This window comes from Equus asinus, chromosome 20 (genome assembly GCF_041296235.1).
Source record: "Equus asinus isolate D_3611 breed Donkey chromosome 20, EquAss-T2T_v2, whole genome shotgun sequence".
NCBI classification, from domain to species: domain Eukaryota; kingdom Metazoa; phylum Chordata; class Mammalia; order Perissodactyla; family Equidae; genus Equus; species Equus asinus.
In genome coordinates this window covers 19,369,277-19,382,762 of record NC_091809.1, presented here as the reverse complement: position 1 = coordinate 19,382,762, position 13,486 = coordinate 19,369,277, and the positions used below count along the sequence as shown (strand labels likewise).

The 13,486-nt window shown below is 43.5% G+C and overlaps 1 protein-coding gene and 1 pseudogene across 1 annotated transcript; one reads left to right on the top strand and one right to left on the bottom strand.

The window, feature by feature from the left end:
• Nucleotides 1-1,213: 1,213 nt before the first annotated feature.
• Nucleotides 1,214-2,155, top strand: LOC106825773 (olfactory receptor 1M1). The gene has a single exon (XM_014832743.3). It carries the CDS (start codon nucleotides 1,214-1,216, stop codon nucleotides 2,153-2,155), a length of 942 nt encoding a protein of 313 aa, XP_014688229.3.
• Nucleotides 2,156-12,187: 10,032 nt separating this feature from the next.
• LOC123281824 (small ribosomal subunit protein uS2 pseudogene) lies at nucleotides 12,188-13,076 on the bottom strand (annotated as a pseudogene).
• Between the last annotated feature and the right edge of the window lie 410 nt (nucleotides 13,077-13,486).

Genomic DNA, 13,486 nt, shown 5'->3' with positions numbered 1-13,486 from the left:
AATGTGGGTTCTCTAATAATTTAGTGTAGTGCTCAAATCAAGCTTGTTAATTGTGTTATCAAAACTTCTATACTCTTACCAAAATTTTGCCTCCCTGGCCTATCAATTACTAAAAAAGATATGATAAAATATCCTAATGTGATGTGGCTTTATCATTTTTCCTTATAGTTCTGTTCATTTTTTTCTTTATGTATTGTAAGCTAATGTTGTTAAATGCATAATAGTAGCTTTTCTCCCCCTCTCTGTTGAATTGTTCCCTTTGTTATTATGTAAAAACTTTCTTTATCCCTTTTAATGCCTTTTGCCTTAAGCATATTTTCTCTGATATTAATAAGTTATCCATCTTCCTTTGGTTAGTATTTCTTAGCATATCTTTATTCTTTTTCTTCAATCCTTCTATGTCATTATAGTTTAGGTGTATCTCTTGTACACATGAGGTAATAGGATTTTGTTTCTTTGTCCAACCTGAGAGTCTCTGTTTTAATGACTAGTTTAAGCCATTTGGAGATTTGTTGTGATTATACACATTTTGTGAATTTTTTTTTTTTTTTGCTTCTTTATATCTCTTTTCCTGACCTAAAGAGGTTTCATCAAAATCTCTTTATTTCTGTTGTGTCTGTGCTCTAATTTAGAAGTTATATATTCTATGCTCATTATTTTAGTGGTTACACCTAAACTTCAATTGTGTATAAAGCCCAAAATACTCAATATTTCTATTCTCTTGCAACTCAATACAAGAACTTTACAATGTTTTCATTTTAATTCCCCTTCTTGTAGTAAATATACCTGTTGCCTAGTATTCTAATCAATCTTATTTATGTGCACACTCTCATTATTATTGCATATTTTTAAACTCAACATTTTGTTTATATTTTTGACATAAAAACAAATTTCTTAGCTGACCATTGCTTCTTGGATAGTTTCTTTTTGAATTCAATTTGTTTTATCCTGAAGTAAATCTTTTAATAGTTTTTTTTCAGCATGCATGTTCTCTCAATCTTTGTCTGAAATGGAAAGATTCAGGGAAGGGTCCTGAAACCAAGCCTTGACATACAAATTGCTGTAAACACTTCATTAATAGTTCAAGATACAACACATTTATAAGCTGGTGTTATAATTAGCCTAGATGGGAAACTATCTAGCTAACTAGCTAGATATCTTCATAGTGTTCATGTAACTTCCCCCTTTCAACACTTCCAGAGGAATCATGCCCATGGAACCAAGGAACCAAACCAGCACACATGAATTTATCCTCCTGGGGCTTTCAGAAGATCCAGAACAGGAGACTGTCCTCTTTGCTCTGTTCCTCTGTATGTATGTGGTCACAGTCGTGGGCAACCTGTTGATCATCCTGGCCATCAGCTCAGACTTCCACCTCCACACCCCCATGTACTTTTTCCTGGCCAATCTCTCCTTGGTTGATTTCTGCCTGGCCACCAACACCGTCCCCAAGATGCTGGTAAACATCCAAATCAACAACAAGTCAATCTCTTATCCCTGCTGCCTGACCCAAATGTACTTTTTCCATTTCTTTGGCATCATGGACAGTGTCTTAATAGCTGTGATGGCTTATGACAGGTATGTGGCTATTTGTCACCCTTTACACTATACCACCATCATGAGCCCACGCCTCTGTGTCCTGCTGGCTGGTGGCCTGTGGGTGTTTTCCTGCTTCATTTCCCTCACCCACATCCTTCTGATGGCCCGTCTGGTTTTCTGCGGCGGCAATGAGTTACCTCACTACTTCTGTGACCTCACTCCCCTTCTCAAGCTTTCTTGTACTGACACCTCTGTGAACAAGATCTTTGTGCTCATCGTGGCAGGGATGGTGATAGTCACACCTTTCATCTGCATCTTGGCCTCCTATGCTCGCATCATCATGGCCATCATAAAGGTCCCCTCTGCAGGTGGCAGGAAGAAAGCCTTTTCCACCTGCAGCTCTCACCTCTCTGTGGTCTCCCTTTTCTATGGGACCACCATTGGGGTTTATCTGTGTCCTTCATCTGTCGGCACAGCTTTGAAAGAGAAAGCCTCTGCTGTAATGTACACTGCAGTCACCCCCATGCTGAACCCTTTTATCTACAGCCTGAGGAACAAAGACCTCAAAGGGGCCCTGAGGAAGCTCATCAACAGAAGAATCACCTCATCTTCCTGACCACCAGGTCACCTGGATTCCAGGAAGTCTCAACATCTAAGGTCTTTGGCAAAAGTATGGAATTGCATGGTTTGGGGCACTAACCCGGTTGAAAGTTGAATTGCAGAAGTTTAAAAAGGAAGTTCAAGATGTCCCTGCTACTATTTTCTCAAATATTGGGACCACTAAGGGTCCTTGTGGGTATGTCTCATGCTGTCCTCCAAGAAAGATAAGTCTAGTCTTACCATATTGGATTTACCCTTGTTCAGAATCTATTTAGTACTCAGCAAATATTTATTGAGTACTTATTCTGAGCTTGATGTAGGTGCTGGCCATAGTGTGGTGTGCAGGAGAGATGCAATACCTATAGGTTGGAAGATCCCTAAAGTTGGGTGTGGGAGAAGAAGTTGCACATGTAATTATAACAGAAGGGAATATGAACATGAGAGGAAGGATGGGATACAGCAGGAACACGCGACCAAGCCTGGAGGGGAGGATCTTATCCCAAAGGATAAAATGGTGTCGTTGAGACAAATATGAGAAGTAAGAGTGTCTCAGACAAAGAAAATGGTATGTGAAAACGTGGTAAAGAAGAGAAAGAGAGAGAAGGATGCATTTGTAAAGTGAAAAATCCAGTTATGGTGAACGACTTGGGGACTGTCAGGTCAAAAAGAGCTTTAGGACCAACCCAAGAGTTTGGCCTTGCTCTTGAGAACCAGCCAGTTAATTTGATTTCTAGGGACCAAAGTCAGGGAGCATGTGGAAGAAATGCATACCCCCTACCCTCACTCCTACCCTGTCTTCTGGGGAGGTGAGATGGAGTGTCCTGGGGAAGAGTTGTAGAAGTCACAGGGAGAAAGAGATTCAGACCACTCAGGAAGGAAGTCAAGAACCACTAGCAAAGACATATATCTTCATAGCCAAAGAGGAAAATATTAATCAATTGAATCATGAACTTCTGGACCAGAAGGAATCTGGGACATGTCTCAATCTCCATATATGCCTGCAGAAAGCATGTAAGTAGTAACACTGCCTATAACAGAAATAAGAGCTATCCGTTGTGAGTTTATCTTGTGCCACACACCACAATATGCTTACTTGTTCCATTTAGTCCTTCTAAAGCCCCTATGAAGGCAATAAATTTCATTTATGTCTATTGTGGAGTAATCTTAATACTCATATGGAGATTTACAACTAAAATAGACTGAAGAGTGACTTTGGATGGGACTACGAATTTCAAATGGTGCTAAGGAGCTGACATCATCTTAAGTAGAATGACTTTGAATAACCATGCATCTAATTTTCTTATGTTACTTTCCTTCCAAGAGAATTAAATTAGACTTTCTCAGGTGAACAAACAGACCTCCAGACCTGGCCCTGTTGCAGGTTGGAAAGATGCTTTCAGGAGGATACTCTGGTGAATAAAACCTAGAATTTAAAATGTAGGAGTTGGCCAAGGGGAACCCATAGTTCTGGTCAGGGCTTTTTTAGAATAACCAAAAATTGAGGAAGAGCTGAACGACAGCTCTCTCTCCTCATAAGTTCCCTCCATTCTCCTGCCATGTGCATGCAGGTAGTTACAATGCTGGTTGGGAGACAGTTGGAATTGCCAGAGATGGGAAATTATTAGAACTTGGGGGCTCATAGAATTTTGTGGAAACTTTTCTGTCTGTATGCTGCTTGAGCTGAAGCAATTATTTAGCTCCTTCCCTCCCCTATGCAATGAAAAAAGCCATGCACCAATAAAAACCTCTTAAGATTCTGTCAGCGAATTATCTCTATCTTGTTTTGTGTTAAGAAGTTAAGGCAACAACCCCAGGACAGATTTGTCCTGGTAGCCCTTACACTATCAACTTCCAACATTTCTTGGCATCGATATATATTTCATTCATTCATTCATTTATTCAACAAATACTTACCAAGTATCTATGCTTTACCAGCTATTATTCTAAGCACTGCAATAGAGCAGTAAGCAAGAGAGAAAAAAAAAGCCTTTCCTTGTGACTACAAAGGTTTAGAGCAAGAGAGTTCTTTGGGGGAGAGGAGCTGTTGTTTACTGTAATATCAGAGCGATGTCTTTGAAGGTGCCAAAAAATTTAGATGGCGCTCCACCTCCCCAAATCCCTCAAATCTATAATGTGATAAAATTCCAACATACACCAGAAAAAAAGAGCTAATTTCACTGATACTAATTTTAAAAATAAAATTAAACAACTGAAAACAAAGAAAAAGTCCCAGTCGAGCAGGGCAAACAATCACAAATAAAGAAATAATCAATGGGACAGATAATTACCAATTGTGAGAAGGACTTCAAAGGTATAATGGAGGGAATGTGACAGAGACAGACAGGGGTATTTTAATCTAGAGATTGCTGAAGGCAATCGTCTCTGATGTAAAGTCAGGAACAAGTTGGTCTTTAAATAAGTTTTGAGGAGTTTTGTTCATGTTTTCTTTGATTTTTTAATATTTATATTTCTTCCCTCCTCAATCTAGAGAAAAAATCCTGCAAATGTTATAAACCCATTATACAACTTGGTTTAAAACCACCAAAAGTTATTATCTCACAGTTTCTGTAGGTCAGGAAACGGGGTGGTTTAGCTGGTGACTTGGCTACGGGTCCTTCATAAGGCTGCAATCAAGACGTCAGCACAGACTGTGGTTGTCCCACGTCTTGACTTGGGCTAGGGGATCTCTTTCCAACATCACTCTGAGCAGATCTCAGTTCTTTGCTAATGGAAGACAGTAGTTCCTGCACATATGGGTCCCTCCATGGAGCATGTGGGGGGGTTTGAGAAAGAGACACTGAGAGAGAAATAGACAGAGAGGCACAGAGTGGGAAAGACAGAGACAGACAGACAGAGAGACAGAGAGAGAAAGACAGACAGAAAGAGGAAGAAAGAAAGACAGAGAAAGAAAGAGAGACATAGAGAGACACACAGACATGGAGTGACAAAGAGAGAGAAAGAGAGAGAGAGAGAGACAGACAGAGAGAGATGTACACCCAGAGAGAAAGAGACAAAGAGAGAGAGACACAGAGAGAGAGACAGACAGAGAAGCAAGTAGGGAAGGAAAGAGGGAAGACAGGAGAGAAGAAATGAGGGAAGATGAGAAGGAGGAGGGTACAAACAAGATGGAAGTCATGGTCTTTAGAACCTAATATCAGAAGTAACATGCCATCACTTTTGCTGTATTCCACCTGCTGGAAACAAGTCATATGTTCAGCCCACAGTCTAGGGGAGGAGATTACACAAGCACTAAATACCAGGAGGCAGCGATCTTTGGGATCCTCGCCATCTTAGAAGATGCTTGGCATACCGACATCTTCCTAGCTGCCATCTTTTCAGGGAGGATTGAGCACGGTGCCATGGGAGGGTGAGAGCGTTCTCAAAGCTGGATGTTGCGCTGGTCTGGACACGTACAAAAGGACCAGACTCTGGATTCATACAGTTCCAAATTGAGACACATGGGGGCAGCAGAAACACGTAGCTACTGAAGTCTCATGCCCCCTCCAGTCCTTTGAGTAAAAAAAGTTTGCAGAGAGCCTCTCTGTACCAGGCACAGACTTTCTGCTAATCTCCTTTCCTCACCCCTCCTGGCCTCAGCCCCATCACCACAGGGGAGCCCCAAACCCACAACTTCCCAAAGGCTCCCCAAACCCAAGGGCTTCCCAAGTTGGAGCACGTTAAGAAAGTGGCCTTTTAAGTGTTGCAAATTTCCCCTCCATCCCATCCCCAGGACTCACTGAAACTTTGTCCTTCCTCCCACCCCACCCAGGACTGGGGCTGTCTGGGGTCCAAAATGGGAAGATCCATGAGGCCTTTGTTCTTTCTGAGGCAAGGAGAGAGAGAGAGAGGCGGTGGGGGAGGAGAGAGGAAGGTACCGCAGTCATGATTAAATATAAAACAACAGCAGGGGGGCTGGCCCCGTGGCCCAGTGGTTAAGTTCACATGCTCCCCTGCAGGCGGCCCAGTGTTTCGTTGGTTCTAATCCTGGGCGCGGACATGGCACTGCTCATCAAACCACGCTGAAGCAGCGTCCCACATGCCACAACTAGAAGGACCCACAACGAAGAATATACAACTATGTACCGGGGGGCTTTGGGGAGAAAAAGGGAAAAATAAAAATCTATTAAAAAAAAAAAAAGAAATTACTAAGTGTTAAAACAACAAATGTTAATAGAGCCTCAAGTCCAGAGGTGACCTTGTGACAAGATGGTCATCCAAGAAGTGGGGAGCAAGGCAGAATTTGGAGGATACGGCCAAGGTGAAGGAGGAGAGACAGTATTGACAGAGTAATTGGATGTTTGAGGCACTTAACATTCCCTTTGCAGACACTCATTCCTATGATGTTCCTGACAAGTCTTAGGCCTGGAAATACAATGGATGAACTGGTGAACCGACAGACAAAAGAATCCTCGTCTTCCCAGAGCTAACATTCTATTCAGAACCCATGAATATAATCAATAAGTAAACTAAGGAAGATGTAAGACCACATTTTCTGAGGCACAAAGTAGGGATGAGGGTGGAGGGGTAGGCTGTGGTTTTCTTCCTCTTTTTTTTGGTGCAATACCTTCTGTTCTGGTTCTTTTGCTTTTCCCAATTATTTTATTGAGGTCTTAATATAATGGTTCATAACTGTGCAATTTCAGGAGTACATTATTGTTTATCAGTTTCTGTATAGACTGTCTTGTGCTCACCACCAGTAATCTAATTTTTATCCATCACCATACATATGTGCCCCTTTTCCCCTTTCCCTTACTCCCCAACCCCTTCCCCCTCTGGTAATCTCTAATCTGTGCTCTTTATCCACGTGTTTCTTTATCTTCCACATGTGAGTGAAATCATGCAGTGTTCGTCTTTCTCTGTCTGGCTTATTTTGCTTGACATCTTACCCTCAAGGTCCATCCATGTTGTTTCAAACGGGACGATTTTGTCCTTTTTATGGCTGACTAGTATTCCGTTGTATTGTAGTTTTCTTTTTAACAGCTTTATTGAGATGTCATTTATATACCATACATTCAGCCATTTCAAGTGGACAATTCAATGGTTTTTAATATGTTCACAGAGTAGTGCAACCATCATCACAACTTTAAAACATTTTCACTACCCAAAAAAAGAAATCCCATACTCAGTGGCAGTTCATGCTCCATTTCACCACTTCTCCCCACCCCTCAGCTGTAGGCAACCACCGATCTAGTTTCTGTCTCTATAGATTTGCTGATTCTGGGCAATTTGCCTAAATTTAACATACAGTATGTGGCTTTTGTGATGGGCTCCTTTTACTTAGCATAATGTTTTCAAGGTTCATCTATGTTGGAGTGTATATCAATACTCCATTCCTTTATATGGCTGAATAATATTCCCTTATGTATTGGATATATGTGCAAAGATACCATATTTTATTCATCTGTTGATGGATATTTGGGTTGTTTCCAGTTTTTGGCTGTTATGAGCAATGCCAGCCATTATAAACATTCATGTACAAGTTTCTGTACAGACAGGCTTGTAGTATTTTTTATTATTGTTTTTATTGAGGTATAATTGACTTATAACATTGTATTAGTTTCACGTGTACAAAATGATTCAATATTTGTATATATTGTGAAACGATCACCACAATAAGTCTAATTAACATATGTCCCCATACATGGTTATGAAATTTTTTTTCTTGTGATAGCATCTTTTAAGATCTACTCTCTTGGCAACTTTCAAATATGTAATACAATACTATTAACTATAATCACCATGCTGTACATAGGATTGTAGATTTAAATTAAGTGGTCAGGGGAGCCCTCGCTGAGAAGGCGGCATTTAATTAAAGACCTTAAAGAGGTGAAGTAGGGAGCCATAGGGACAGGCACAGGGGAGAGCCAGTGCAAAGGCCCTGAGGTGAGAGCAGGCTGGCGTGTTCAAGAAATCACTCTTGAGGGGCTGGCCCCGTGGCCGAGTGGTTAAGTTCGCACGCTCCACTGCAGGTGGCCCAGTGTTTTGGCTATTCGAATCCTGGGTGCAGACATGGCAACCCTCATCCAGCCATGCTGAGGCGGCATCCCTCATGCCACAACTGGAAGGACCCACAACTAAGAATATACAATTATGTACCAGGGGGCTTTGGGGAGAAAAAGGAAAAAAATAAAATTTTTTTTTTAAAAAAAAGAAATCACTCTGAGAACAGAGACTGTACCATATTAACAGCTAAATTATGACCAATTTTCCTATCATGGTAAGACATTTGGAGCAGTTCCCAGAGATGACAAAGACCTTGGCACAGCCAGGTGACGCGTGAAGCGTGGGAGGGTGGAGAAGACCGGAGGGTTGCAGAACAATGAAAGCGGGGGAGGCGTGAGTGATCAGCAGCGAGAGTGTGAGTGACAGGGTGGAGGTGTTCCCCTGGAGTCAGATCCTGGAGGTGTGGATAGTGTCACCAGTGAAAGAGGAGGAACTGGTGTTTTAGAAAATGCAGCTGGTGCTGCTGTGGCCAGGAACTCCCTGTGGGGAGCTGGAATCTCCTCCTCCTCAAAGTCCCCTCCAGCAGCTGGGGCCTGAGGTGAAACTGCCTGCTTTGGTGACAATGCCATGCTCCCCCTCCCAGTGGAATGCAGGCCTCAGGTGTCATTAACAACCACAAAAGGATTTGCTGACTGCTATCAGATTTCCCTGCTAGGCCTGACATCCTTGAGGGAGGGACTGCACCGTCTGTTCTGTTCATTTATTTGCCCCCAGTGCCCACAAAAGCCAGATAACAGTCAGTTTCACCGTGGATTTCCCTCTCAGCTCCTTGGGGTCAGGGGGAGGGCCGAGTCTTCCCCAAAGAGTTTAGGAGTAAGTTTGAATTATCAGGAAAGAGGCAGGTTTCCATGAATGTAAGGAGATCCTCCAGGAAGTACCCAAAGCAAGGCGAGGGGAAGGGAAGAAGCTTTTTCCTTTAGAATAGAGAGGGGGTCCCCAGGACACAGTGTGGACAGACAGCACCAGCTGAGCTGATTAGCAATAACCTGTGCCTCCCCATCCCAAGAATTTGAGAGGGAAGGATGAGGAAGGTACTCTTGAGAAAGCTTTTTGTTTTATTTTTAACTTAAAAAAGTTTTATTGACAAGATACTGGAGAATTTCCGGTACCCCAAGTGTCGGAATCTGGGCAGTCGTCGGGCAGTGGTTTTTTTTTTTTCATCTCTTTCTGAGACTTTGGGGTTTCTGGTCTATGATCTTCTACACTTTCTGGATTTTTCCTGCAGAACAGCTTTCTGTGCAAGGCTATTGATTTTTCTGTCTGTATCTTTGGCTTGCCATGGTACCTGCCCTGAAGCCGGCTATGACCTTTCTGCTCCAGGGCCCATCGTGATCCATCTCCCTTAGTCTATGTCTTTTTTTTTTTAATAGGGCAGTAGTCTTTTTAGTGAGGAAGCCTGGCCCTGAGCTAACATCTGTTGCCAATCTTCCTCTTTTTTTTTTTCTCCCCAAAGCCCCAGGACATAGTTGTATGTCATTCTAGTTCTTCTATGTGGGATGCCGTCACAGTGTGGCTTGATGAGTGGTGTGTTGGTCCCTGCCCAGGATCTGAACCAGCAAATCCTGGGCCATTGAAGTAGAGCGCATGAACCCAACCATGGCCATGGGGCTGGCTCCTTAGTCTGTGTCTTCAAGTACAAGAGAAAGAATTGGATCAGTCCAGCTAAGGCTGAGTGCTCCCCTTGGTCCCATCAGCTGTGGCATGTTGGGGAGGTGTCATTCAGTACACATGGGCTGCCTGGGCTGTGTGGGAAAGGAGAGAGTCGCTGAGAGTGGGAGCTTATAGTATCTCTTGAATGGTCCTGGTGGTTGCAAATCTTCATGTTTTAGATCTGAAAGCAGCTGCTCATACCCTCTTGGGGGGTCCCAGACCCTACTGAATATGAGAGGAGAAATGCACGTTCATGGACACTCCCACAAATTCAGTGGTTCAGAGCACAGACTCTGAGGTTAGGCTGCCTGGACTGAAATCCTGGATCTACCACTTGCTAGCTGGGTCACCCCGGGCAAAGTCCTTACCTCCTCTAGGCCTCATTTTCTCTCTGTGAAATGGATACAATAGTAATGATCGTCATAAAATTATTGGATGATGAAACGTGATAAGGCATGTGGAGGGTTTAGGGCAGCAATTGGCAAACAGTAGGTACTCAATTATCATTATTATTATTGATCTATTAGTTTTCTGGGGGTACATGGAGCTGCTTATGTCCCATTTTCAGGTCGGGAGGAAGATGCACAAGTTCGGTGTCAGGACTGGATGGTAAGTGGGAACGGAGGGCGATTCTGAGAATCTGTCTTTTTTCCCTCCACAGCCTCAAGGCTGATGACCGCGGAGATCAGAGAGAAATCCAGAAGGTGCTGCTTTAACTGTCTGGAAGCAGGAAGTTAAGGACACCAGGCTTCTGAGCCTTGGGGGCAACAGGGAGGGTGGTTTGTGGGTTTTGGGGACAAAGAGAGGGTTATTGGGGGAGAGGGAGGCATCTGCCTGACTCAGTGGTAGGGGCAGCTGTTCTGGGAGCCCCTTGGTCAAAGGCCTTTGGAGGCCTGAAGCCTCCAGCAAACACCATGTGGGGAATGAATTTTCTCCTCGTGTGAGAATAAAATCAGCAAGATTGATTGGTGACGTCTGCCTAGGCCTGAGCAAACACAGAGTCTGGTGTGGGTGCTAGTATCTGCCTTCTCCGTCATCGACCTTGCTCATTCCTTTATGGAGCACCTATGAGGTCCCAGAGAATGTGCCAGGGATGAACAAGCACGGAGCTTCGACGGAGCTATGCCCGTGGCAGGGGCCTACACAGTAGGGCTCTCAGCCCAGCCTGGATGTGGGAGGCGAGCCAGACAGAGAAGGCTTTCTGGAAGATCGTCCAGGTGAAGAGGGGAGGGAGGGGTGAGTGGAAAGAGCATTTCAGACGGAGGGAGATGCAGAGACCAGAAACTGCAATTGCACTGTCTTAGAAGTTGGTAAAAACACCAAGAAGATCTACAAGGCAGATGACTTAGACATTTATTAATTAATTAGCTTAGACTAATTAATAAGTAAATAGAATAATAAATAATTTAATTAATTAGTTTAAGAAGTGTAAAGAACCGTGGCTGGTGCTGAGCTACAGCAGTGTGGCTGTGGGTTTGTTTCATCCTCCTCAAAATGTAAATGCCACAAGAATGAGCATCTTGCGTGTCTTGTTTCCTCCTGTATCACCAGCCCCCACAGTGGTACTTAGCCAGAGGGTGCTGGTAAGTGTTTAACAACCAGCTGTCGGCGTGGGGGCGAGGATCCTGATTTGTAGTGTTTGCCGATTCCAGGGGTGTAAATATTTCCATCACTGGCTGATTTCAAGACACCAGTTGATGTCACTGAACGTGAAATGGGAAGAACGTGGAGCGTGGAATTCTCACACAAAGACACAATAGATTTAAATCAAGATCCTATGCAAATACAGTTATGTAATTAGGAAATGATGAGTTTTGAGTATTTAATTATTACCTTTGTTCTTAATATAATATATTTATTTGTAAGTTAATATAAATTAATTTTTAATGATGCTTATGTCTAAAAACTCGCCATAAAACTCCTGACAATTCGTTCATCAGCTCTTTCAAGCTGGGATGAGCCGTCCCCAGCACACCAGTGACCTCGCTCATAATAGGCATTCGATAAATATCTGTTGAATGGATGAATTAATTTACCGAAGTAGCGCATGCTTGTCAAAAAGAATCCAGATAATATTGAAGCGTGTTTAGAAGTATATGAAAGCCCTCCCTTAATTTCTTTCCATACTAGGGTAGCCACAACACTTGTGCATCTTTCTGAATATTTTCTGCACACACACGTATGAATAAAGGACAGCGGGAGGTGTTTGTTTTGTGTTTTCAATGGGATCTTATCAAACATGTAGTTCTCTTTCTTTTTTTGTTCTCTTTTCTTTTTTTAAATTTTTATTTCTAAATTCTTATTCATCAATGCACCCTGAAAGTTTTTTCTCCTGGTTCATCAATATCTACCCTATGTTTCTTTTTTTTAAGAAACTGTTTATTTTCCATCAAGCTTATTTCCATTTACAGAGTTTGTGGAAGAAGAGCTTAGGACCATCCAGTGGTTGTCCTGCCCATTCAGGGACCTGAGCGGTGGGAACTGCAGACCGGTCTTCAGTGGCAGGCTGCACACTCCAGCCATCTGAAGGGACAGCTGAGTAGGCACAGAGGGCACCTGCAGACCTTCAGACCAGTCTGTGATCTCAGGTTGTTAGCGGTGACCTCAGGAGGTAGAGCGGTCCATTCACCCTGGAACTCCTCCATGGTCACAGCCTTTTCAGCAGCAGCCTGCTCTTCCTTTCCAACCTCTTCAGGATCTCTGTAGAAGCAGAGATCAGGCATGACCTCCCATGTGTGTTCATGGCAGCTGGTACCCGCGTGCACAGAACTTCTCTGGTTAGCATCCACCACATCAGACCCACAGAATGAGCTCCCTTATTGTTGCGTGGGATGGCAATGTCCACAGAGCACAGAGAAGATTCCATGTCACACAGAGCAATGGCAGGCAGGTTAACATGTGACAGGCTGGTGTCAGCCCTGCGATGTGTAACCACCGGAAGTCTTGACTCCCGGAAGGCTGCCTGGATCTGGTTAGTGAAGGGTCCAGGAGTGAAGTGGCTCCAGTGGCAGCAGCAAACTTCAGCACAGCTCGCTGGCCAGTCTTCCTGGAGGATGTGACACTGACAGCAGCCGGGTTTTCAGTGGCAACAATGGCAAAAGCTGCCAGCAGAAGCTTCTCCCAGGTTCTCCTCAAATTTATGATGGCGACGCAATGGCTTTTCCTTTGGTAGATGTACTGGTCCATCTGGAAGGCAAGGTTGGTGCCACCTGAGTGGGTTCCTGTTGCAAGGAATTAGATGACCTCCCCTCCTTCATTTGCAGGACATCAAGCGCTCCGGACATTGTGAAAGTTGCCCTTTTAAGTTACGACAAGAACCCAGAACAACGCGGTGTGGACCCTTCCCTGGGCAGCATGGAAAGGTTACCCTATCTTCTTATTGGCTGCCTCCAAAATCTCCCACCGAATGGATCAGAGCTCTGCTGTCCAGCACAGCTGGTACTTACCTGTGGCTATGAGCCCCTGAAATGCGGCTGCCAGGCCTGCAGAAGTCAATTTGTAATTTTGTTGATGTTTCACTTAAATTTGAAAACTGAGATTGGATTCCGCGATTGGAAAACCCTTAAGTGCACTTGGAAACAATGTGAGTATGAATCTGCTTTTTTTAACTGTAAATTTCATGCTATTTAAATGCAGATAGAGTAACTGATGAAAATGCAGCATCTGAATTGAGATGTGCTATACCAGTAAAACA

Bases quoted from the DNA above. Each gene is read 5' to 3' on its own strand.
- LOC106825773 (XM_014832743.3), top strand. From the start codon at position 1,214: ATGGAACCAAGGAACCAAACCAGCACACATGAATTTATCCTCCTGGGG.